At 35.9% G+C, this 27,288-nt stretch overlaps 1 protein-coding gene and 1 long non-coding RNA gene across 4 annotated transcripts in view; both read right to left on the bottom strand.

Moving 5' to 3' along the window:
* LOC107744626 (mediator of RNA polymerase II transcription subunit 13-like) overlaps nt 1-6,793 on the bottom strand; it is a 98,922-nt gene extending 92,129 nt beyond the window's left edge. For both annotated transcript variants that reach the window (XM_016558419.1, XM_016558420.1), the window contains exons 1-2: nt 6,201-6,793; nt 1,373-1,607 (exon numbers count right to left, since the gene is read on the bottom strand). In XM_016558419.1, coding sequence (XP_016413905.1) covers nt 1,373-1,607; nt 6,201-6,266 — 301 coding nt within the window. In that variant the 5' untranslated portion in view covers nt 6,267-6,793. The remainder of the gene's footprint in view (nt 1-1,372; nt 1,608-6,200) is intronic.
* Nucleotides 6,794-17,376: 10,583 nt separating this feature from the next.
* The window catches only part of LOC107744625 (uncharacterized), an 11,306-nt gene continuing 1,394 nt past the window's right edge, over nt 17,377-27,288 (bottom strand). Inside the window, exons 3-4 of one of the 2 annotated variants that reach the window (XR_001640503.1) lie at nt 26,955-27,050; nt 17,377-17,466 (exon numbers count right to left, since the gene is read on the bottom strand). This is a non-coding gene — a long non-coding RNA (uncharacterized LOC107744625). The remainder of the gene's footprint in view (nt 17,467-26,954; nt 27,051-27,288) is intronic. The other variant, XR_001640504.1, reaches the window with a different exon arrangement.

The following is a 27,288-nucleotide window of genomic DNA, read 5'->3' as shown; positions in this document are numbered from 1 at the left end:
TCAGTGAACAACGGCTCTGTGTAGTTAATGCTACTCAATGTGAAAGCCCGCACGTGATGGAGATTTACCGCTGATTAAAGAACCGGCTTTCTGACAAGATGCGCGTTAAATATCGCATGCGATTTATCGTGCAGCCCTAGATGCAGCCATTATAGCAAACATCTCCACAAATGAATGAAAAATACAGCCATATCTCTTGTGGAGAGGGATATTATAGAATGGGTGAATTGGTCATTCTTTTGCCCATAAGGCTCCATTTCTGTCCCTCCTCCAGCACAATGAACGGTAATGAGGGAGGCTCAATAGACAAAGGAAAAAATAAATAAATCGCCTCTTCCTATTTCTCTATATAATCCCATTTTTCTTTCCTTCTGTTTCTCACTGTAAAAGAAGGCATGAATAAAGATGGGGCAGGTCCATCTCCTTGGTCCACAAAGGAAAGGGGAAAAAAGCAGGGAAAGAAAGGTGGAAAATTAAAGCTTTTCCGCAGACATCCATGATGCTCTCTGCTCGTTCATGCTTCGATGCTCTTCATTATTCCATCCTTCAAAGAGCTTAAGAAATAAAAATGAGGCAAAACTTCTTCGATATTTCCTATTTCTGTCTTTTATCAAACCAAGGGATTTGCACTCACACACATCAGATGAAATGTGACGGCATCACACAGACTCCACTGCCCTGTTTCATACAATGCAACACTAACCCAAAACAACAGTAACCCTCAGGTAAGGGTTAGCAGAGCGAGAACTGATCTTAAAAGAAAACACAATTATAAAGGCATTTCACATCATTCCTGCCGCACAGATCTACAAGTGATCACTTCTACAGAGATTAATCAAACACCTTCAGACCAGTCGGTTCAAACACAAGCAGAAGGCTCTTGATCTATTTTTGTCACTCTAACAGCTCTTGTAAACATTAAAATTCTTGTAGCATGTATAAACTTAATGGCACACTTTTTAGGTTAATCCGAAAGCGACAGACACTGACTGCTAAACTGGGACTGTAGAAACAATAATCAAAGACCTTTGCTTGGGCCTATGGCACATTTTGATGACAAGTAACTAAAATGCACATGCAAAGAGTGTGTGGGTGTGAGAGAGGAAGGAGGAGGAAGAAATTCAGAGAGACCACAGTTGATAGAGACAGAGAGATATAGTGGGCGAAAAGGAAAAAAGAAACTGAAAAACGCAAAACAAAAGGACTTTTCGTTAGAGTCAGTTAAACATAGTGAGCTGCCTACCTAGACAGCACGAAAAGGTACTTTTATCACCACATCTTTTTTATGTATATATCAACTTGATACAAAAGCACCAGTACTTGCTATCTAAGTTGGCAGCTGGAACAAACTCAGTTGTGCTAAAAAGCTTACCTGTCAGTTCGTGGTGGATGAGTTCAGAGAAGTTGGGATCGTCACCCCACCAGAAGAGCCACAGCTCCCGGCGTCCCTGCCTCTGGCTCCGCCTCCACACGCTCAGCACATCCGCCTTCAGACAGCGGCTGAAGCTGCAGAGGATGGGGTCCTCCTCGGTGACCGGGAACAGGATGGGCGCAGAGGTTGGACCTTGCCACACGTACCTCTTCCATTTTATCCCTGTCAAATCAGCCTGTGAGAAAGAGAGATTGTGTTAGCTTTTGTCAGTAAAGCTGCTCACCACTGTCGAAGAGACACACATATTCAGCAGCATCTAAAAGTCTTAGTGCTGATCTATTATCTGGTTTTAAGACCGAAGATAAACGGCATTGATGTGATGGAACAGATCCTAGACCAGCAGCGCTCAAGCTATGAAATTCTTAATGGACCCCAGCCCAGGAGTTAATCCTGCCTTAATGATCTGTTGTATGCTCAGCCACCCTCAGACCGATACAGATAGGAGAGATCAGAAAAACAATGAGTGAAGCACAGGATAGATAAAAATGGCTTAAAAAAAATAGTGTTTTTGAAGACCAAAGCAAGCAGGCCTTTAATACAAAAAAAGCTAAGAAAACAGTAACAAAAAATATGGAAGGGAATAAAAAAAAATCACATTATCAGAGCGCAAATTAACAAATAAAACATGGAGTGATGTTATTATGCACATCCTTAATTGACTTGGCAGGACAGGTCATGCAGACCTCAGCTTTCATAAACCTGGACGGCAGCATTTATAAAGTGAACAGAACAAAAACAACCATTAACTGTTATAATCTGAAAACCCGAACCACTGGCAAGCCTAACGACTAGGGGTGCTCCGATTGATCGGCTACTGATCACTATCGGCTAATAATTGTTTTGGGAAGTTTGATCGGCCGTCTCTGTAAAGGCTGATCTCAAGCTGACGACATGCCAGCATGCTGTGAGAGATTTGGCATGACATGCAGCGGCACCGTCTCAATCTCTGTCCGGCACAGGTAAAATAATTATAATGTTGAAGGTGAGGTACAATTCATATTTCTTTATTAAAATTACTAACAAAGTAATTTGAAAACTTTATGTGAGGCGTAATTTCACAAACAACGTGAGTGAATCACCGCACACTCTTTCTTTCCCTCTCAAAATGCGCAAATGGCTTCAAATTACCACATCGTGTCTGCACTATAAACGAGCTGCACACTGCACAGTTGACACAGGAATTGTCACTTGCACAATCGAGGTAGTCGCATGATCGCATCATCACCAAAGTTTATAATTTGCATTTCTTTTTAAGTTTTGCCAGTGTTTAAACCATTTAGCACTCACGTGCTCTCCTAGAGACGGTGTGCTCATGCACACACTCAAAGCACACACACATAAGGCTGCCTCACATGCAGCTCACAAAATCAGGCTTGCGCTGTGTGTAAGCTATTGTGCAGCAACTGCCCCATTGTAAAAACAAATATGCACTGCATGATCAAACATATACTAGGTGAGATAATTACATATATCGTATCAGCAGATGCTGCTTCAAAAATCCTGATCGGAGCACCCTTACTAAGGACTGTGTTTTTCTCTTGTGCATTGCCAGCTAAAAACAGCGATGGAAAAAGACAGTTGTTCGCAGTCTTGTTCACAATAATGCTCATTTGTTGCAAAGAAAAACTTGTTGCAGCTGTTGTAAAATATTTCCATCTGACTTAGGAGTGCAGATCAAACACCTGCAAAATATGCAAAGAGAACATCTGCAGAGGATGCACTGAAAAAAAAATACAGCAGCAAAAGCTGTTACACACTAGTTACTGAAACTAAAAATGGGACAAATCTATAAAGAAGAAATTGGCAGAAATGTAAGAGGAACGTAAACAACCTCATGAAGCACTCCACTTTTCCAAAACAACATTCTTGTTTTCCAAAAAGAAACTTTTTTTTGATGGAATTCAAGATGGTTTAAAATTAGAAACGACCACAATATGCAAAAACATCAATGGAAAGAGTGTGTGTTTTAAGGGCAGGAGTCATGTTCGGCTTGTAGAATCTGGCTCCTTTGACTTTCCACTTAAACTTGAGGGGTTTGTTGGGTCATGGCCCTCCACATAACTTCTTCCTTTGTCACAACATCTCACTAAAGTTTTACAAGAACTCTTCTGAGCGCTGCCAGGAACGACAGCAGATGCTTCTCAGGAGAATCAAAGCAAACAGCTGAGCTACAGGTGAAGTGACACCAACAACCTCCTTGAGACACGCACTCCATCTCATGGCCCGAAATTATTGGATGCTTTCTCTGTTGCTCTCACTGCCAAGAGATGCTTATCAATAGCGTCTGTCTCACATTGCTTCAGCCACTCAAAAAAGTCAATCAGTGCACAAAGACCAATAGCCCCTGGAGACAATCCAATGACAGGAAAATAGCTTCACATGTACTCAAGATAAAAACTGTGACTGTTTTCAATCCATTTAACTGAAAGATTTCATCTTCAAAAGATTTTCACAAGCATAACGACCTCACTAACCCAACTAGTACAACAAAACGTGAAATGTCAATCTCAGGAAGCCACAATTTATCTGCAACGTATTGCATGAAAATGTGCAACCGACAACATTAAAGCTCACCTCTGGCAAGCACTTTTTCAAGACATAAATAAAGTGAATAAACAAGCATTTGATACAATCTTGTTGGCTAAAAAGAAGTTGGCTGATGCTTATTAAAGTTCCTTGCTCAACTTCAAAATCATATTTACTCCACACCTGCTTGGCTAATATTATGCACTAAAACTTAGATGAGCATGTGTTATGAGGCAGCAAATGTGTGTGCTGAGGTGAGACAGAGTTTCCCATGAGCCGAGCCTTACAGTGGTGTGCTAAAATTACACCAAGCAAAACAAAACGGGGTCAAACACGTTAAGAGCTTACATGTACAGAGAAATATGCAGATGGGCTGTTCTGCATGATCATATAGTGAGGCTTTTATTATCTGAACATTTCACAGACCTCACATAAAACAAAAGTAAATGACATTGGGGGAAAACGTTGGCACACCTGTAACAAAATTTAAAAAAAGGCCTCTTCCAAGACTGAGCGTGCAAATGAGTTTCTGGAAAACTGCAACTATTCATATTCAAATCATCAAGCAATACATTCAATAAAGTGTGCAAACAAGCTCTCAGTGGAGCCATCCATCTTCAGACAATATCAGAGATTGTGCTGTGGCAGTAATAAAACAGAGCAGGCATTAAACTGGATAAACTGAAGTTATATAATTCACCACAAGGCCTTGACACTGTTCGTGAGAGTGTGTCTGTATACTTGTTTTGTTGTACTATTGAAGGACACATTTCTGAAAATGTCAAATATAGCAAAAATTGCATACACAGAACAAATAACGTCTGTTTTCAAATCTAAAAATGCAGGGCTGGTCCATAGTAATTATAATTAGCTTCATCTCGGAACAATATAAGTCAATGGGACACCAGTATGTGAGTAAAAGTGTGTGTGTGTGTGTTTAGAGAGCAGAAAAGTGCCGTAAACAACCCTGCAGGCTCCAGGAATGGGGCAATCCTGGAGCCTGCAGGGTTGTTTACAGCACTTTTCTATTTCAAACCCCATGTTTCTTATTGCAGACATGAGGTAAACCCCAAACCCAGCACTGGTTATTTTAAGCCAAACAACTGATGCATGGCTCACACGATTAATGCAAACACATCAAATCTGTCAGGTAAAAGGGTGATTCCATAAAAAGTGAAATTTCTTCTTTTAAACATCCTTTTTAAATGTTGACCAATTTTAATATATGTTGGAATATAGTTTTGCCTTTAAAGCAAAGTTTGTCAGTTTAATTTAGTTTTCTATAGACTTTGGCTCAAGGTCAAGACACTGCAAAATGTTTATTATTGTAAAGAAGAATTCAATGCAGACATTTCTACAAATATCCAATTTACAGTAATTAGTAGCTTGGTATTCAAAATTAACGTAACATGACTACTGACAAACATAATGAAATACTGAAGACATTATGACAAAGACATTTGAATTATAGGACTGCACATCATTTTAATAAGTTGAAGTTATGATGTTAACAGTTAAGCATGGGATACAACATTTTGATAGTATTTTAGTAAAAATTACTATTTTCTTTTATTGTTATATATGAAGAAAAAGCTAAATGCTAGGTATAAAGTTACATTAAAATCAACAATACATATTTGACAATCAAGCAAGAAGCTGGTAACACATGCCACCCCCATGGAAGATGATTAACATTTTAAAAAAAAATTGTTTATGTGTTTTAAAAATGCTTAAAGAAATGTTAGTTTTTCATTGCTAAAGTCGCACATTTGAGAGACACAAAACGCACGTTTTTGGAGAATGACACAAAATAAGCCTGTGGAGACGCGTGTAAACATTTATGTAAACACCGCCGAACATAAGAACGTGGAGTTTGAAAACTCCCAAAATAATATATTGAAAAAATGGCAGAGTAACGTTAATTTATACTTAAACAAAGTGTTGCTAAAAAAGAAACTTTAACTTTCATTTTGTCAACACTCTTCGTTACGTGCAATTTACAAACACACAAAATCAAAACACACAGTCAGTTTGCGTTAAGCCATCTGCTGCAAAACACTACAAACATGTCATCTCTTTAGAAAAGCTTACAAATAAGCAAATAAACAAGCAGCATGTGTTTGTATCACACACATACACTGGGCCCTGATCCTGTTCGCTCTCTCTCTCCGCTGGGGCTGATGTTAGCAGGCTAGGCGGCTAAAAATGGCTGCTCTTTCCTTTTAGTTTTTAAATCTCTTACCAGATAGAATAGATTGGAATGGCAGTCCTCCAAGCTGGCCCCGTTCGGTACGAAACAAGAACTCATCCTTTCACTGCGCGCTCGAACATCCCATCATCGGGCTTCCCATGGAAAAAGAAAATGAACGTTTCTCCGAATTCGAGTCGAATGTGAACGGAATTATTTTTAAACAATCGGTGGGGGAATGGAATTCAACAGCCCCATTCGATCGCTCGCGCCTCCCGCGTTCAGCCGGAATTAGAATTTTAAAAAGAACGGCCTCAACCGTCGACGAGGCTGTGAGGGAATAGATTACATGTAAAAATAGAGGAGGAATGTGTTGTTAAAATAGAAAAAAAGGAGAGCAGAAAGAGGCAACTCTCCCCCTCCCCCTTGGCTTAAAAACGGTTTTAGCTTTAAAACGACTCTCTTATACCACCATCCCCACCGAAAGCGGTTTATAAACGAAAAACATTCCTCGTTAAAAGCGTCGAAATGTGACGAGAAACTACATGAAATGGCTCATTTTCATTTAAAAGCGTATACTCCGTCTGTGTTCCTGCTGGTTTCCATTTGAATTCATGGATTCCTTTCTCTAATGGCGGCCACAGGGAGAACTCTGCCTCCCGGAGCCCATTGGCTGCTCGGCGGTCATGAGGGGCGTGGCAACACTGTAAGTGACGGGCGCTGCCGCTAGGGGCGCCGCTGAGCAAATACACTTACAACTGGCAGACTTTAACTCTGCGCCACCTAGTGGTCACTTAACCCATTTAATACCAAATTAAACTTGCATGTTATTTAAATATTTTTCCAACAGGCAATTGTGGGGAAAAGAAAACAATAAAAAATAAATAAATGCATATTTCCCTTTTGTTTAACCGTTTTTTTTTCATAATAATACTTAAAAAATGTAAATCAATCTTTACTAATTAAATTGGGTCTGGGATATACAATGATTTACATATTTAAATCAGTGGTAATACTGCATTAATTTTAGATGTCAAAATATAAAAATATTACAAATTGTATATTTAAATATATATTTTAAATATTAAAAGTACCCCATATGTGTTCATGTGACTATTTACACCAGCAATGTTCACATTAAATCAAAACAGTCTTGACTTGTATTTATTAACTCTTTGTGAAAATCATCAATAAGAAACTTATTTAATAGAAACTTTTAACTAATTTCAGTCACACATGGAAATGGTCAAACATAATAGGTTGAAGTAACATCATAATACAGTTACACATCTCCTTGAACATGTCCTTGCATTTTTATGTTTTTCCACGGCAAGAGGCGCATTTTTTTTTCAAGAAAATATATAATACACAGTGGAGTGTTAGGCGTAGTTAGACACGCAGCTGGCTGAATGAGATTACTTTCACTCAAGAGTTTAAGTGAGATGAATTCCCATGGACGTAATAATCAGATGCCAGCTTCATTCGCTGCTTTTCTAATGGTATAGTGGTGTTTGTCTGCCTGAAGTGCATTTAGAAAATGAAAACTTCATTGACGAGCAGACAAACCTATTAGCCACATTGGTGCTTCACAATAAATTACTTTAGGTCTATAGATTTGTACAAATATTGAAATAATTTAATGTCCACTAAATTAAACACTTTTACTTTAGATAATGCATATTTGTCAGTGGTAAAATTATGAAGGCTTTTGATGTGAAGGGGAAGGATGGATCCAACGAGAATTAAGTGGATTGATGGCTGCACTGATTTACAAGGGCATGCCTACAGTAGATCTATCAAAGAATGGCATGCACATCTCTCCCTCACACACTCACATATTCCCATTGTTCGTCCATTACATAAATTTTTTTGTAACATACGATTATTTAAAAATTGACACATAAAATTTTAAATGTTTATTTTTTTAAATATTTTTTAGTGTTCATGTTAATATTTATTGCCATTTTTAAGAAATTGTGATAAATTCTGAAAGATTTCAAATGTAATTAAAGTCAAAGTAACTGCACAGGGACTTGAGCATCTCCTTGAACATATTCTCACATATTCCTTTTGTTCTTTATCTCTAATTATGAAAAATGTTTTTATCAATCAATCAATCAATCAATCAATAATTAGATTGATGCATTTTATCCGTAGACTGTCCTGCCTGCAAAGCTGATTCTCCACTTACTTGACAGGTTCCTTTTAAAGTTCGTCTGACTTTTACACAAACACATATGGATGTCAACATATATATCAAAATATACAAATAAAACATTACAATTTATTAATATTACCATGAACTACATTTCCAAACTATGTTTGCAAAGTTTAGAATCATTTTTTTAAATTATTCCTGATGGAAAAGCTGCAGCAGAAATTACTCAATTTTCATCAAAAAATTAATGTTGAAAACAGTTTCTATACGGATTAATAATTTTGTGGAAACTGTACTTTTTTCAGGATTCTCTGATGAATAGAAAGTTTAAATACTGTTTCTTGAAATGTTTTTTGAACACCAAATCAGCATATTAGAATTGTTTCTGAAGGATCAAGTGACTCTGAAGACTGGAGTAATGATGCTGAAAATTCAGCTTTGCCATCACAGGAATAAACTGTATTTTAAAATATATTAAAATAGAAACAGTTATTTTAAATTGTATATTATTTTATTTTTTATCAAAAGTCTATTCTCACAATAAGTCATATAATAATTCATTTTAATAACTTCCTTCGTTTGGTCAAATGCTTCAGCATAATCATCTATGTATGTGACTCATGAAGGTTCTTAAACAGGATTTTGGTTTCAGATCTCAGCTGCACTCTTTCCCATCATCAGGTGTGTGGATCAGCCACCAGAGACAACCTGAAGGGTGAGGACCACTCTGCTCTTCCCACAACTACAATCAGCCTAATACCCTGTTAGCTCTTCAAGCTGAACCAGAGTACACAGTAAGGGTTCACGGTTATTTTGGTAAGAGCTCCAAACCACTGAATGAGTCATTTAGGGGGTAATTGTGGCCCTGGCTGAGTTCTCCGCTGGATGTCCTTGTTTAGAAACACTGAAGGATTGAACAAGAATCTCTGGCCCTCTCATCTCTGAAAATGTTTCTGTTTGCAGAGAGGACCTGCTGACCACAGACAGAAGCTGCATGCCTCTGACCATAACCCCCCCCCTGAACCGTGTAAGACTGTGTCAGTCAAGCTCAATACCTTTTCAGCTGAGCTCTGGGAAAGCCTTCTCTTTTGTTGCTGCAAGATCTCACTTACTCACACATCGAGTTGGTCAGAGTTGGAACGTTGGTCACTATTTGGTCTGTCTGTTATCACTAGAATTGGAACACAAACAACACCCATTTTTAGCCCCTTGTTTTTTCTTTCAATATTTGTCGGTAATAAAGAACAGGAAATGTAAAATAAAAATATGAAAAGCAACATATTTTATACACCTTAAACTCTGCTTGTATATACAATACTGTTCAAAATTTTGCAGTCAGCAAGATTTTTTTTTTATTTTTTTTTATAATAATTAATACTTTTATTCATCAAGAATGAACTAAGCTGATAAAAAAGTGACAGTCAAGACATTTATCATGTTACAATATATTTCAAATAAATGCTGTTCATTTTGCACTTTCTATGCATCAAAGAACGCAAAAAATTTTTCATGTTTTCCATAAAAATATGTTTTCAACACTGATAATAAGAAATGTTTTCTGAGCACCAAATATTGCTGCATTAACTGAATGTTTTTTATTAAATAAATGCAGCCTGGTAAGCATAAGATAATTAAAAAAATAAAATAAAATAAAAAATCGTACAGACTCTGTATATGCTAATATCATAAATTCATACATATCATTAAGCTTTGGGGAAGTCAAGCAACATGATATTTTACAACCTAAACTGAATTAAAAAGAAAGAAAGAAAGAAAGAAAGAAAGAAAAGAAATAATACTAAAATGCCAAACTTTTTTTTCTTCATTATGATGTCATGACAAATGCATCACACAGACATTTTTTAATTCATGCACACCTGAAAAAAAAACTCAAAATGAATTTTAATTAAAACATTTTAAAGATGCTTATTGTAGAAGAGGTGTATATAAACTATGGCGAGTCATTTGTTAATGTATTTTTAATAAATGAAAGGATATGAAATGAAAATTTGCTGAAAATTTGTTTCTTACAAACATGCAGCTTTTCACATCACAAGACATTAACTGATGGACTGGAGTTGTGTGGATTATTGTAATGTTTTTATCAGCTGTTTGGACTCTCATTCTGACGGCACCCATTCACTGCAGAAGATCCATCGGTGAGCAAGTGATGTAATGCTACATTTCTCTAAATCTGTTCAGAGGAAGAAACAAACTCATCTACATCTTGGATGGCCTGAGGGTGAGTGAATGTTCAGCAATTTTCATTTTTGGATGAACTATTCCTTGAACAGAAGGGACACAAAATGAGCATCATTTCATTGACCCTAATGCGTTTAGTTACAAAAAAGAGTGCAGTGTATCTCAGCTTTCCTTGACACATTTTACCATGTTCTGCAGGATTCCACAGATTTGCTCCTCAAATCAATGCAGAAAGTCTGAAAAAAAGATTCCATCTGGGTCTATTACTTAGCATTAGGAGCCGGGATTGCTTTTGTGAGACCGCCGTGGTATACAGTAGAGGCCAGGGTTGCAAGACTGCAAAACACTGTTGAGCACACAGGAGATTAGCAGGAACATTCCCCTGTACACAAATGCAGACATGACAGATGCTTTTGTTGTGCACCTGACGCAGGGAGGGGTGTTCTGCAGGGCTGCTGCCTCTCCCATGGACACACAACTACAACTGAACATCCCTGCCGCTAAATAATCTGACACACTTTCCCTCTCTCTGCAGTCTATTGCCGTTTCAGCACTGTTAGAAATCATGTCACTCTGTTCGTCTCTCTCCCTCTCGTACCCGCTCCCTTCCCCTCTCTCCATGAGCAGATGGATGAAAAGCGGCGGTATCACGGCTTCTTTTAGTTAAGCTGCAGAAACAGCATGAAATGAATAAATTCAATATGAATAGAGAGTTAATGAAAGGAGCCTCTCCCCTCCCTTTCAGCTGTGTTTTCTGCCGTCTGAGGAGACTGTAAGTAGCAGCATTGAAAAGCAGGAGTCAGCAGAAACAGCCCCTGGATCGCAGACAGACTTTGACCTCTGCAGATTCCTCTGTGGCAGCTCACTCTGTCATTCCTCTGCAGTTCCTACCAATAAACACATCAACACTTAGATCTGACACAATATGGGCACAAAAACACATTTTTTTGTAGTCAAAGTACAAACAGTTGAATGTTTGTACAACATTCAACATGAATTGCATGAATTGACTCCAAAGCTAGTAGTATCGCTTAATTAAGTTAATTGATTGCATTATAAGGGGGAAACAACTGGGAATGTTTTCTCAAGCTCTGGTCCATCACCCACCCCCCAAATATTCACTGTAAATTCACTGACGTTGTTAATAAAACAAAGATTATTTGATAATTCTGTACAAGACAATACTATCTTTCTACTTCAAGATTTCACATTTAATTCAGTGTTGCTTGCCTTTTCTGTAATTAATTGTGAAATTTACTAGCAATTTCTGAGTGAACATTTTTTATACACCAGTTTTTCATTGTACTAATCCACTTTAAGAAAATATATAATATACAGACAATTAAATATGTATAAAGAGCTGTAAAAAGTTGTCAAAAAAAATTCAAAAAGTTTTTGTTTTTGTTTTAACTTTGTCATTGAACTAAAGCCAAAGCAAATTATAAAAATATCTGGAACATATTTACTTTAGAGACAGTATATCTTTCTGTTCCAGTGATAAAATTAAATAAATTAAAATTAAAATTAAAATTAAAATTAAAATTAAAATTAAAATTAAAATTAAAATTAAAATTAAAATTAAAATTAAAATTAAAATTAAAATTAAAATTAAAATTAAAATTAAAATTAAAATTAAAATTAAAATTAAAATTAAAATTAAAATTAAAATTAAAATTAAAATTAAAATTAAAATTAAAATTAAATGAAAGGTACATTCAAAAGTTTGGGGGCCAAAGATTTTTTTAAAAGAAAATAATAGTTTTATTTAACAAGAATGCATTAAATTGTTTAAAGTGACAGTAAAGACGTTTTTATTAAGATCTCTATTTCAAACAAATGCTGTTCTTACTGTTCATCAAAAAAGCTTGAAATATTGCAGTTTCCACAAAAAACAAATTAAAATGATTTCTGAAGGATCGTGTGACACTGAAGACTGGAGTAAAGGCTTCTGAAAATGGCAGCTTTGCCGAATAAATTACATTTTTAAAATATATTCAAATAGAAATTAGTTATTTTAAATTGCCATAATATTTCACAATATTACTGTTTTACTGTATTATCAAAAATAAAGGACTTGGTGAGCAGAAGAGACTTCTTTTAGAAACATTAACCCCAAACTTTTTAATGATACTTTTGAATGATATACTAACAAACACATGTTGTGTGTGAAATATGTATTTAAAAAAAAGTTGTCACCTTTTACATGGAAGCCAAGACATATTCCTCTGAGCTCCATCAGCACATACTCAGGTAGGGGACAGAGCCCCTAAGATTAAATCCTTTTGACATTCAGTCAAATCTGCTGTGCACATTACAGATATAATATAAAGTAAAATCACTGAAAGATGTCAAATAAAAAGATTAAAATAGTACCTCAAATTTAGAATATTTTTTTGACATTTTTGACAACTGTCTCTCGGGGGACTCGGGAGCAGATACGCATCAAGCATTCTGTGGAATCCAGAAATAACCCCGTGAGCATCACCTCAGCAAGCCTGCAGAAGTCCAAACATGCTGAGACGTCCACAACCAACAAGACACTGAGAAATCAGCCACCCACACAATTTGGCCCTGCTTTTCCTCCGCTCGTCTCAAAGGACAGAATCAATGACAAATGAAAACCACGGTCCTCTCTTAAATCAAAGTGTGCACACACTGCAGTTTCCACCTTGTGTCTGGGTAACCGTGTCCTTGCCAGGTTATCCTCAAGGACAGGCGTGAGAGAGGCAGGCCTGCTAGGAGGAGGGGGGAACCGGGATCCGTGCGCTCGGATGCTGCCGCAGAGGACATGGCCACAGATTGGCCATCTGATCACAGTCGTGATCAGGACACATGCTGAATGATTATGTAGGAATTTACACAGCCAATACAATGGGAAATCCCCAACATCCAGCAAAAAAAATCTTTGTAATTTCAACTGTAAAAGAAATATTTTAAATTAAAGGTAAGTTTCTAGATTTAATGGGACATTTCATGTACACTGAAAAAAATTGGTGTAGAAACAATTTTTGTTTCACTCAGAAATTGCTAGTAAATTTCACAATTATTTACAAAGAAACAGCAAGGAATACACTGAATTAAACATGACATTTTTTAAAACTGAAAAAGTATTTTCTTGTCAATTTATCTTGTGGAAAAAAATCGTTTTATTTAGTTTTTTAAAAAGACAGTGTAATTTTACAGTAAAACAGTGTTAAATATACAATTTTGGAAGTAAAAAAAAAGTATTAAATCTTATAATTCACAGTGAATAAACTTAAGTCGACATTCCAAGAATTCTCTGTATATCTGATGGTCATTTTTGATGTTTTTTGTTTCATTGTAAATTATGCACATCAGGGTTTTCTGTTATTTCCTGTTGTTAAATGAATGTTTATTAGATTATTTTAGTGTCGTGTGTTAGCATGACTTGTATTTGTGTGTATGACATTGTACACCTTTTATATATTAGTATTTACCTCAGCTTGTAGAAAAGCTACTTCTGATCCACCTGCACTTCAAAAAACAAAACAAAACAACAACAACAACATTTTTTGGATAAAACAAGGAATATTTGGAGTACATTTTACAAGAAAATACTATTTACATTTTTATGTTTGATTGAATGTGTGTTAATTCAAGAAACTTGCTGTTTCTTTGTATTAGCAATTTCTACATTTCTAGTTTCTACATTTTTCATTTTTTCATTGTTATAAGGTGGCTATCAGTATATTATAAAGGTAAAAAAAAGATTTTAGTAATTGGGCATTAAGTTAATTACATATATTCTTTTTTACTGTAAATGTAATTTCAATCTGTAAAACGTAAAATGTTTCTTCTGTATTTTTTACGGTAAAGTTCTGGCAACCACAGCTGCCGGTTTTTTTTACTGCAAATTTGACCCTCTTTTTTTTTTTTTTTTTACAGTGTCCCACATTAAATTGCTGTAGAAATGTAAGTAAATGTAAAAGAGATTGTTACATTACATTTGGAGTATTTATTTTACAGTATTTATGGAGTTGTAACTGAGACAGGTGATGTCTTGCGTGTGACAGACTGTCTCTTATCAGAAAGGCCAGTGGACACACAAATAATCAGTGAAACACTTCTTGTGCACCAGAAAGAGTGAAACCGCAATAGCAACAGGCACAATATAATGGGTGTTAACACAAAGAGCTATAAAGTGTGACAAGTGTGCGATAAACACTAATGATAAATAGTAATATGCTCTGTGGAGGATATGGCAAGGATGTGCAATCTGACGCTGTGTGTGCGCACGTGTGTGTAAAATTGAAAACGGTTGGAATCAATATGGGTATTATAGCATTAGCCATGGAGAGATATACCATAAACTGTTTCTACATGCACCTTGGCAAAACAATTTACACACTTGCTCAGTGCTTATGAATAATGCAATGTCATATCAGTGCTGCAGCAGAGCCCTGTACTGTAAGCTGCTTTAATAACTGCATGAGTAAAGTCACCTTTGATACTAATTCATACTTACTTCATAGATATATGGTGATATAAGTGTGTGTGTCTGTCTTATCCGAGTTTATCTTTATGATATTAAATGATATTTTACTGTCTGATTCTAGTTATTTTATGGACTTTACCTACTTACATAATAAAAGCAATGATCATAATAATTTTATTTATATTTGCATTATAACTAAACAAGACTAACAAGAAAAATCTATACTAATAATACAACTAATAATAATTCATAATTTATGGACTTTACCTGCTTACATTAAAAATAATTATCATGTACATTTTATTTATACTTGCATTATAGCTTAACAAGACCAAAAAGAAAAAAATCTATAATACTACTACTAACAATAATTTACAATAATTAATATATTATTAATAAAATTTCAGAATTTCATTTTTTTATTTATTTAGAATAACTATTATATTGTTCTTATTCTAAATATAAACTATATTAATAATAATATAAATATTTATAAGTATTATTAACCCAATAAAAATAAGAAAAATATTTATATAATTATTAATAAAATTTATATTTAGAATAATGATAACTATTATTTGTATTACTATTATTTTTTATACTATTACAAAAACAACAATAACAACATCCATTATTATTATTATATTACTAATATTAGTAGTAATAATAAAAATAATAATAATAATAATAAATAATATAATAATAATGTCAATAACTAATAATTTATAAATATCAATTATACATAAATATCATTTTTATTATTGTTGTTGTTGTTGTCTAAGCGGGTAAGCAAAAACTTCTCTCATGTCAGCATTTCTTCCTATTATTTTGATTTTATTTTTATATAAAACTGTCACTCCCATTTGCATCATCAGGATGTTTATTATGTTTTGACAGTTACTTCAAATGCATTTCCACATAAAACTTACAACTCATAAACTCCAGCTCTGTGAAAGTTTGAGAGCCCTCAAGCAAAAACATCAGTGTGTGTGTGATTTGAACCACCAACAGTCTGCAAGAGTTTTGATGAACAATTGAAGTGTTCAGTCTGTCTCTTGAACACAGGTCCACTGCCAGGATCTCCAGATCATGTTCAAACCATTAATGTGGGTCTGGTGATTTCAATCGCACAGACTGCTTACATAACAATTACTTTTGCTCGAGGGACACTCGCATTCCAGCATGAAGAGCAGCTCAGAGATACGGGAACAGCAGTCAACCCATATTTCAGCTATGGGCTGCACAATCACACACAGGTTTCCTTGAAAAGTCTAACCTCTAATAACCTCTAAGCAAATGGCTTTAATATGTCAGGGATATGGTGAAACACGTCCTCTGTGGGCACAATTCATCTTCCCAGCATTTTGTTTTCCAGCTAGCTGGTGCACAGAGGTTTTAAATGTCTTTTGCATGGTGGATCTGCATTGGACAACTCATCATTCTCATCTGTCATGAGAACATGATTATTGGTTTGTTTAGTTTTTTTCTCCTTCTTCTTGCGGATAGAACATTTGTTTCCTTATCATTATACTGTAAAAATTAAGATTTCACAATAATTTCTTACAATAAAACAGTGTATTTTTCTTGTGAAATTAATTCAGGTGAGGTCATTTTCTGTGTCTAAAAATAAAAAAGTTATTTATTATTGAAATAAAATGACTGCACTTTTAACAATCAGTTTAAATATTAAATTAAATATTAAATATTAAAATTTAAATTATTAAAATAAGTTATGAAACATATAGCAAAATAAATGTAGTAATAAAATACAGTTTTAGTAATAATATTTACAATATTGTATTATAAAATCTTAAATGATAAAATCTTAAACAACTTTATTATTATTATTATTATTGGAAGAAATCAGTGTAGGCTAGGTAATTTTCTGTGTCTAAAAATAAAATAATTTAATTTAATTTAATTTAAACAAATAACAGCATTAGATAAAAGTGAAATTGTCACACTGTGAGAAATAAAGTCACAATTACCTTTTTATTTTTTACTTTGAGAAGGAAATGGGTTTCACAATATATGTGTCATTTAATTGCAATAAATTATATACAATGTAATAATAAAATTACTTAATAACAATAAAAATTAAATTTTTATAATAACAATACTATATAATACAATACTACTACTATCTCCCAAATGACCTAAATATGGAAAGTAAAAATAATTGCAATTATTTATTACATTTTATTTCTAAAACACAAAAAAATTTTATATTGTTTTTATTGTTAAATTGAATTAATAATAATGGATTTCACCATTTATTTGCAATAAATTGTAGAAATAATACTATAACAAATTACTGTGAAAGCATGGCAAATTGTATTGTAATGCAATGACCTGTTATTTTCCACGAGTTTAAAATGTTACAAATGTCACTTTCTCCACATTCCGATTCCGCTGTTGTGATCCTCTTTTCTCTTCCTGCTTTTCCTTTATGGCTACAGGAAGCCGGCTTAGTGCTGGGTGTCTGAGTGAGTTTGCCAGGCTTTCTATAGGAGAAATACATAATTAATGAAGAGTGTGCTATTTCTCTGAACACACAGGGAATCACTCCTTTCAACTTTGTCTCAGACCCCCAGTGGGCAGCGTCTGCAGGGTTCTCATGACACACAAACACGACCCCCCCGGTGTCCTCTCCCCCCGTCTCAGGCTGAACAGACACAAAGCAACTCTCTCTCTCTCTGCCTCCTTTTCAGTATCGTCCATTCTCTCACCCTCTCCCTCCTTTTCTTTCTCTCACCCATATTTCTTCTCCTATCGAACCCTAAATTCTTACTCTCTCCTGTGTGTAGTGGCGGCATGCTGGGGCTAAATTAATTTGATGGCGCTGCTTTCTTTCTATATTTTCTTTTGTTGCTTTTCAACTTCGTGATTAGTCCATAGCCCTGGTTTCATGCTAGACTTGGCAATTCCGTTTGGCAGACAGTGATCTTATCCTGCAGTCAAATATTGTAAGAACATGCTCCCAGTGGGAATCTGTGCCACAAGAGAGAGAGACTGAATGAGGAAAACTCTCATAAGATGAAAAACAACAACAGAACAACAAAAAAAATACCACAGAAAAATAGTCCTCGGATATACAAACATCCATAAAAAAAAAAAACGAATCTGTGTCTTTAACAAACATTGTGTTGTACTGTGAAGATGAGTGCAAAAAAGTGGCAACTAGTAGCTAGGAATAAACTTGTGAACTGGGAGTTTTCTGAGAGCTACAGCTTGTACCATCTGACCACCTCAGCTATGTTTAGGCATTGATAGTGCGAGTTCCGAGTCCAAGGGTGTGAACAGCTCCAAGTAGAACGTCATGTGTTGTCATCTCGAAATCACAATAATTATGACATGGCTTGAATGCAGCACTAGTTTGTCCGGTCTCGTCTACGTCTATGTTAATGCTACCTCTGTGTTGGATTACCAGTGTGTTGGATTAAAGACTTTATAAACCTTCTTCTTCTTCCTGTGTTTATTGTTAGCAGCGTAGCTGTCACAGAAGACCGGACCCAAAAAGAAAATAAGTGCCTTTATCTCGTTTTATTTTTTTGGTTTGTCAGTGTTTTTTGTTTGTTTTGGTCAATGGATCATGGAGAGCCAGAGCCCACCGCATCTGACTCGCTGGTCCCGCCCAGCCTCCCTCTCCCGCCTCCTCTCCAAATTGCTTTAAGAGACTTCATATTTTTGATTGGATTTCGTGCATTTTTTCATTCTCCTGAGTCCTTAGCCACTCCTACTGTCCAGTCATCTTCATCCCCAGTCAGTCCCTCTATGCCACCTCCTCTCAGTGGTGGGGCTCCATCTCGGGCCTGTTGGGAGTCTTCGTCTCTTGGACCTGAGGAGCCCGTGGCTCCGCCTCTGGCCTCGGATGGCTCTGCTCCACCTAATCCTAGTAACCCCTCACTGCAGAACACAAGATCCAGGGGGCGTGGTAGGATGGGTAGATGGGTAGGTTTAGGGGTGGAGATGAGTGGGTTTAGGGATCAGGGTGTGGAGACGGGTAGGTTTAGGTATATGTAAGATGGGTGGAGTTGGATCTGGATCCAACCACGCCCCCTGGATCTTGTGTTCTGCAGTGAGGACCATCTCCCTAATCCCGCTGTCCTGACTCCTGCACCTGAGCTCCTCCCTCCCTCGATTCCGGCATTGGCCATCGGCCATTTGGCCTTGCCAGGCTCCCTTGGTCAGTCGGCTCCACCTGGGTCGGACTTCGTCATGCCTCCGCTGCGGACTTGCAGGCCGTCTGCTGCTCTCCGGCCCTCCACCCCTTCGGCTATGGCCTGCTCCACCCTCACTCAGGCTCCGCCTCCTTCCTCAGTCGCTCCCTCTGGCCTCCGGATCCCCACCTACATCTCTCAGGCAATCATCACTACAGCTCCGTCGCGGCCGCCTGGATCCTCGACATCACTCTACCTCAAAAATTTTATACAACTGTTATTGTTATCCAACTATTATTATTATTATTGGGAGAACTGATGGAAAGGAAGAGTATAGGCCTGGGTAAATGTCAGGTTCGGCAAAAATACAGCATCCATTATTTATCTTTTTTTTTAGTTTTAAACAAATTTCATATTGGCATATCTTAGTCACTGGGGCGTGTTGTGTATCACTTCACAAGTAAAAGCAGGTTTACCAGTCACTCAAGTTTGGTGAGATCATTTTCCATTACAGTCCTGTCCTGCTCGAGTAAAACGTAATATTTAATGACTGCCAAGATACCACAACATAAAACATTATCATCCATGGGAATGTTTGATGCAGCTGTTAAAATAAACCTCTGCTGGAATATCGATCGGTGTAAATCACTGTTCGGTCTAAGCAGCTCTCTAAAGATCTCTTCCGCAATTACTCATATAAAACCTTGCCTTCTGTTCTGGTTCATCTGAGCAAATGTTTTAAAGAAGTGCATGACATATCATGGAACAAATATTACCGTAGTCAAATGAAGTTGTTTTTTAGGTTCACCAGCCATCTGCTCAGCACATTACACAGAAAAGGTGTCAAAGAAGCTTTATGATTCATTCTCATGATTAAGAACTGTTAGCTTGACTGGAACTTGCACATGTAGAATTTGTAGAATTGTTGTGGCATTGCAAATCTTTCTAGGGATTCTATATTTGTAATGTGTCCTCGATCTAATTCTCTCTCAGCTTTAGCTGCTGCCGGCAAGCCTGACTGTTTTTCTCTGTGTACTGTGTTTGAGGACATGTTTCCCTAATGCTGCCCGACCACTCGCAGCCAGAGTCTGGCACAGTAATGATTACCTGTCTGTATGATCAATTACCTGATTACTTTCTGGATACACACTCGTGGCATGTCTCTGGAGTCATGCTCGCACACTCCACACACACACACACACACACACACACACACACACGGTGGAGAGACTGAACACCAGGGCACTTTCTGACAGAAATGGGTTGTGAAAAGAGAGGAGAGAGAAAGTAAGGGAGAGTGTGAGTGTGTGAGTGAGTGTGTGTGTGTGTGTGTGTGTGTGTGTGTATGTGAGAAAGAGAGCTCAAAGAGTTAGCTCTTGGTGTTGTGGCTTGTGGCAGGAAACACTCTTTTGTTTCTTGGTTCAAAATAAGTCTCTCTCCTCATCATGACTGTGCTCATATAATACAAACTAAGTGGCAGTGATATAAAAACACTTAACACTACAGACCACAATAAATTTATTTGGATTATTATTATTTTATTATTGATATTGTTGTTATATTAATTATATTATATTATAAATAATATATTAATTATATATTATTTTAAAATATTTTTACAATTAAAAAAGTCATCAACATTTTTTGCTCTGTTTGGTTCATGGAAGACTGTAAATTTGAATGATTATTAAATTGTTTAATAATATTTGTGGCCTTTTTGGTCTGAGGAGGACTGTAAATTTTAAATAACAGATTATTAAAATAAATAAAATAAATAATAGTAAATTATTAAATCATTATAATATATACATAATTTAATAAATCACTAAATACAACAATAACTTATTAAAGCGTAATAATAATAATAATAATAATTCCAATTGCAATAAGCGTATTTTATATTATAATTCAGGTTATTTTTTTAATGTGTAACAATTATAATTGAACACATTTTTATGTGGAATATATCAGTATATCATGAATAAAAAATGCTTTTTACATCAGTTTTTAGTCAGACGGTTCAATTATTTCATTGTAAACTATTAAATTAAGTGACAATTAAGCAAACTGCAGAAATATTAACAGTGTCTGATGGCACATGTAAAACTTGCAGATTTGTATCCAGTGACATTAGGAGTGAGACCAAGAAATATTTGTTGTATCAACCTCAGTTTGACCCTGTATCATTTCTTAGACACACACACACAAACAGGTGCATGCACATCAACAGACCCCTTGAATAGCAGCATGACGGTTTGCAGCAGCTGAAAGTAGGTTTACAGTTACAGAGGAACACACTAACCCTCCTGAACCCTCGCACACAGCGGCCCATCAAATCCCTTACAAGAGAAACGCATTAGACTCTCCTAAATCACACACTCACTGACATACACACATATACTGACCCGCAAACCCATATGACCACAACTACAGTCTGATTACTGAAGCTACTGGCCGGGGGGATTTATGGGTAAAGATGGAGATTACACAACAGAGACAGCTGTCAACTCAAACATTTACCTATTATACCCTCAAACATTACATACACTCTCATCAGTTCTCCAGACTGAGATTATTAGATTATTTATGTATTAAATCGTTGCCAGTTATTTTTTTCTAAGTTGATGTATTCCCTGCATTCATTCATTTTGTGGTCTCAATGGACCTTTTTCACATTTCCGGGTTTCTCAGCAGCAGAAGGCGTCGTAGTTGGGTAAACTTCTATAGCAGTGAATGGGAGATACCACAAATATATTTTTTGGATTCCCATTTGCTCAAATACCAAAAGAAAAACTCCATGGTAGTGTTTTCATGACTTTCAAAAAAGGAAAAAAATAGAGAGAGGCTGATAATAACAGTCAGTAAAGTGAACAATGTCAAATTTTACCATCACTTGCTGTATTGGAAACACCCTCACATTAGTGTTAACTAGTTTTTTTGTAATCTGATGCAATGGTAATATATAGGTATAGTGTTATAAATGTACATACATTAAAAAAAAAAAATGAAAATACAAAAAACTTTGGAGGATTTACGATGCTGATGACCGCTGGAACGCGTCATCACAGTCTTGTGAAAAAGGTCCATTTGAAACACACTAACATAGGAAAATATTTAATAACAATAATTATTATTATTATGCAAACATAAAATGTAAACACAATAATATTTAATATTAAAATATAATAAGAACAATAATAATTGTTATTGTTATTATTATTTAATACATACACTCACGCATTACATACAATCTCATCTGATCTACAGACAAAATATATATTGTGTGTTTGATTGGTCCAGACGCTACATGGGGTTACTTAGAATTACACTAGACAAATCCCTTTTTATCAAGATAAAATATTTCCAGGTAGAATTTACATATTAACATATTTACGTATTAAATCGTTGCCAGTTATTTTTCCTATGATGTATTTCCTATACTGATTTTTTTTACTTGCTGTTTAATTATGAAAAATAGTCCCTAAACCCATAGAAAAATATTTAGCAACAACAACAACATAAGAAGAAGAATATTAATAATAAAATATACATAAATTATCATATATAAAATTATAATTATGTAATACATACATTCAAACATTACATACACATATCTACAGGTAGAGTATGTATAAAGCAGTTGTGGCTGTTGGCTGTGAAATCCAGTTTATTGTAAGATCTTCGAAAAGCACAGAATGGTAAAAGATACTGTGGAGGAAATTTGTATTTTTACAGGGAAGAAAAAGAACTGGTCTTAAGTACATTTTCTAAGCCAGTCTTGTAGAGCAATCACACCTATTAGACTGAAGGAGACGGGGCTGAGTGCACGCACACACACACACACACACACACACACGCTGTAGACCGTATAAGTGTTCTGAAATGAGAAGTCTTCACGATGATATGGTTTAAATGAGATTATCTTCCCCACACAGCCATTGCGCAAACCCGGACTGAGGGAGAGCAGCTCTTTATGACAGCGAAGGCTTGATCAGGGGGGTTCTGGATTTCCATCCATGCTGATGGAGCCAAAGCAGATTCTTTTACATTCATAAGATTCATAAGCGTTATACTTCCAAAGACCTCATCTGCATTATCAGCAGGTGCTATAAAACGAAGGAAGACAATGTTGTCATCAGTATGTTTGAATTATTCATGTGCAATTAAGCAGCGGCAAATATCATATCACAATGAGTTATTGCTCATTAAAGTGTGAGATAAAAATGCACAAAATAAATAAATAAATAACCGCTTTGAGTTGTTTATCTTCTGACGTATAAGGCTGTTTGTCACTCTAAAGATGTAGTTGAGCTTTTACATTAAGGTATGAAGACGCTTTAGGTCGACCCTTGATTTGTGACTTTAAGAGAGACATTACACGTATGACGTCATCCACAGAGAGTAAAACAAATCCCCTGCTACACTGTTGATCCTTTGTTACACAGTATTCCCTGTTACTGTATATACAGTATTTACAATTACACAGTTTTTTCCCCCCATGGGCCTGTTCATTCATACATATTTCAAATAAATTAATTTGGCCTGTTTAGAGGGAAAGTAGAGTTCAGTATGTTTACTGATACAGCGTTACAATAATTAGGGCAATTTTCAATCCCATCCTACATGGATTCTGCTGGTCCTGCGAGTTTTTAAAAATGATAGTTCACCCAAAAATGAAAATGATCCCATGCTTTACTCACCCTCAAGCCCTAGGTGTATATGACTTTCTTCTTTCAGACAAATACAACCGGAGCCATATTAAAAAATGTCCTGGCTCTTCCAAGCTTTATAATGGCAGTGAATGGGGGTCGAGATTTTTGGCGGTCAAGCCCAAAAAAGTCCATCCATCCATCATACAAAGTGCTCCACACATCTCCGGGGGGTTCTGAAGTGAAGCGATGCGTTTATGTAAGAAAAAGATCCATATTTAAAACTTTATAAACCGTAATTGTAATGTGTCTGCTGTTTTCTATTTGCTGTTTCATTCTATTTTTGGTTCTCTCCATTGTGACCTAGTTTTCCTGAGTTGTCCTAATTATGTCATTCTGTTCACCTGTGTTTTAATTAATTAAGTCATTAGTCCATCGCTTGCCTTTGTATCTCTGTTCTGTTCAGTTGGTGCCAGTTATTGTTTGTGTCTACGTTTTGTGCTACATTGGTTCTAGTGATTCCCCTGTGTTCCTTGTGGATTTATTAATAAAAGACTATTGTGGATTATTTCTTCGTTGTTGTGCACTCATTTATAAGCACCAAGCGTGACGGTAATCTCTAGCTTCTGCGAACAGTCGTAGAGCATTCATGAGAGATTAGCATTCTAACGGATGACGTAGGACGTCTGTTGAGACTATGCTAGTCTCACGAGAACCAAGTTTTGTTCACAGCAAAGGAAAACCAGTCTCCTCTTGGCTTTTATCAAAATCTTCAGACATTTTTCTTCACAAATCCTTGTTTTGTACTTCTAATTCGTGGCCTGTGTTTTGTTTTGCTCTCTCTTCTCTGCTGCCGCGTTCGTCACTTCTCACCGGAGCTTACACTATGCCTACATCCTACATATGCTGGAACGCCACTTTCTAGTGAACGAGAGTATGACAGTTAGCATAAGCTAGAAATGACTGTTTATATCGTTTTAAATATAGATCCTTTTCTTACACAAACGCATTGCTTGCTTCAGAAGGCCTTTATTAACCCCCCGGAGATGTGTGGAGCACTTTTTTATGATGGATGGATGCACTTTTTTGGGCTTGAAAATCATGACCCCCATTCACTGCCATTATAAAGCTTGGAAGAGCCAGGACATATAATAATATAACTCCAATTATATTCGTCTGAAAGAAGAAAGTCATATACACCTAGGATTCTTTGAGGGTGAGTAAATCATGAGGTAATTTTCATTTTTGGGTGAACTATACCCTTTAAGAATTAGAGGTACAAAACCCATATTTTTTGCCGCAAGAACTATTAGAAATTTTAGATAACCTATTATCTAACATACAACCAAAATAGAAAAAATATTATTAAATTGAAAATTACCTAGTTTTAAATGTCATTTTAAAATTGTGATTTTGGCTCACATAATTTTAGTAATATATAAAACTGATATTCACATCATTGTGGTAAAGAGACTTTGTAAGAAAAAAAGTATTTATTTATTTGCCTGTTTAATTTGCTGTTTATTTAATGTTAAACATTTTTTAAAGGCATGGTTCAGAATTTAAGTGACAGAATTTAAATTTTTGGCTAAACTATTCCTTTAATACTGCTTTTAGCAATATTATATTTAATATAATATATTTAATAATACTTTTTAATAAATGTAATTTTTTTAATTTATTAGTTTTGTATTCCTTATTTTATTTAAAAGTAAAAACACACAAACTAGTGTTTAGTAACAGGACTGCACAAACCGCAAATGTCATTTAAGATGAATATAAAATAAAATAGCTCATAACAATTTTTGTTTGACTTCCTGAGGTTGACAATCATCATCTTCTGAAGGTTAAGTACCTCCTGAAAAAATGACTTTCACATTTTCCAAGCATTTCAGGCCCTGTGTTTGTACCCTCTTCATGGAAAGTGCCTATTAGTCTAACATCTGACTGCTAATTCCAGACATGAGAATGTTCACATTTCGTGTTGAATGCTGGATTTGTGTTGCTACAATCCAAAGGTCAAGCAGCAGCTGTGACACGCTGCCCGCTTCCTTTTCATCAAAGAATCCTTCTGGAGGGAAGTCAGTCAATAGCAGGCAATAGGAGTCGACCTTGTGCAGTCGGCCCAGCATGTGTGATATATGCTAATGTATGTACATTTAAAGTACAGGAAGCTGACATTAATTAACGCACAATGATGTGCACACAAAGGTGCTTTGCTGTACTGTGTATCTCTGAGAGATATGTTGACGACCCACTGTAAAATAATTGAAAGTCTAGGCTTAATAACTGCAGTGTGAAGGTGGAGCCATTGATCAAGCACTCGAGAGTAATGGGAGTGTAAGAGAAGCTCCCTGAGGACAAAAATACAGAGCATAAAGACATCTGTCCACATATAATGAGGACATACAGTTTGTCTGTCTGTCTGTCTGTCTATCTATCTATCTAATATAAACTACCAACCTACTCTTCTATCTATCTATCTATCTATCTCCTCACCTATCCATCTACTCATTCGCATTCATTCTTTTCCTCCTTCCTTTGCTCTTTCTTTCCTTGTCAGTTGTTTTTCATTGTCTATCTATCTATCTATCTATCTAATATAAACATAACTACCAACCTACTCTTCTTTCTATCTATCTATCTATCTATCTATCTCCTCACCTATCCATCTACTCATTCGCATTCCTTCTTTTCCTCCTTCCTTTGCTCTTTCTTTCCTTGTCAGTTGTTTTTCATTGTCTATCTATCTATCTATCTATCTATCCTAAATCATCCTACTCATCCATCCATCCATCCATCCATTTATCTATCTGTCTGTCTGTCTGCACTTTATACTTTGTACAAATCACACTGCACAAAATAATAATGTATTTACAGCAGCCATTATAATATTGCTGTTTTGTAAGACAGAAGTGGATATCAGCTAAACATAACAACTGCAAGAGATCTGTCAATCAAATATGGAGATGACTGAGATGTTTGTATGATATGGCAGAGATGTGGCATTTATGTAAGCATGTTTTCATGCTGCTAAAAGCCATTTAGTGACCTAATTGAAGGGCAGATGCACATAATCTCCACTTCAGATGAGAAAAAATCATAAATGTGAAAAGAGGGGTTGTCAGTGGGGGTCTGGCAAAATGTAACCACACACACACACACACACACACAGACACACACCTGAGGGCAGGTGATCATCTTCCTCTTCATGAAGCACCACATCCACGAGAGATCAGGTTGTCATGGTAACTGACCTACAAGCTGATTAAGGGAGCTCTGATAGAGAAAGTGTGAGTGTACGGTGGTGAAAATGAGACATTATGCTCAGACAAAGAATGACATCAAACACGTCTTCTGCTTTTTTAAATGGCTGAAAATTGCAGCTGAATTTCAATCACAGATCATCAGTTGACATCTTGAATGGTTAACCAGCAAACCTGATGAGATATTTAAAGGAAGGAAAATCATATTCAGCATGCAACTCAAGGTTATTGTCACTTCAGCAGGAGTGGTC

This window comes from Sinocyclocheilus rhinocerous, unplaced genomic scaffold (genome assembly GCF_001515625.1).
Source record: "Sinocyclocheilus rhinocerous isolate Xijiao unplaced genomic scaffold, SAMN03320098_v1.1 scaffold767, whole genome shotgun sequence".
In the NCBI taxonomy this organism is placed as follows: Eukaryota; Metazoa; Chordata; class Actinopteri; order Cypriniformes; family Cyprinidae; genus Sinocyclocheilus; species Sinocyclocheilus rhinocerous.
This window is presented reverse-complemented; position numbering and strand designations above follow the sequence as displayed.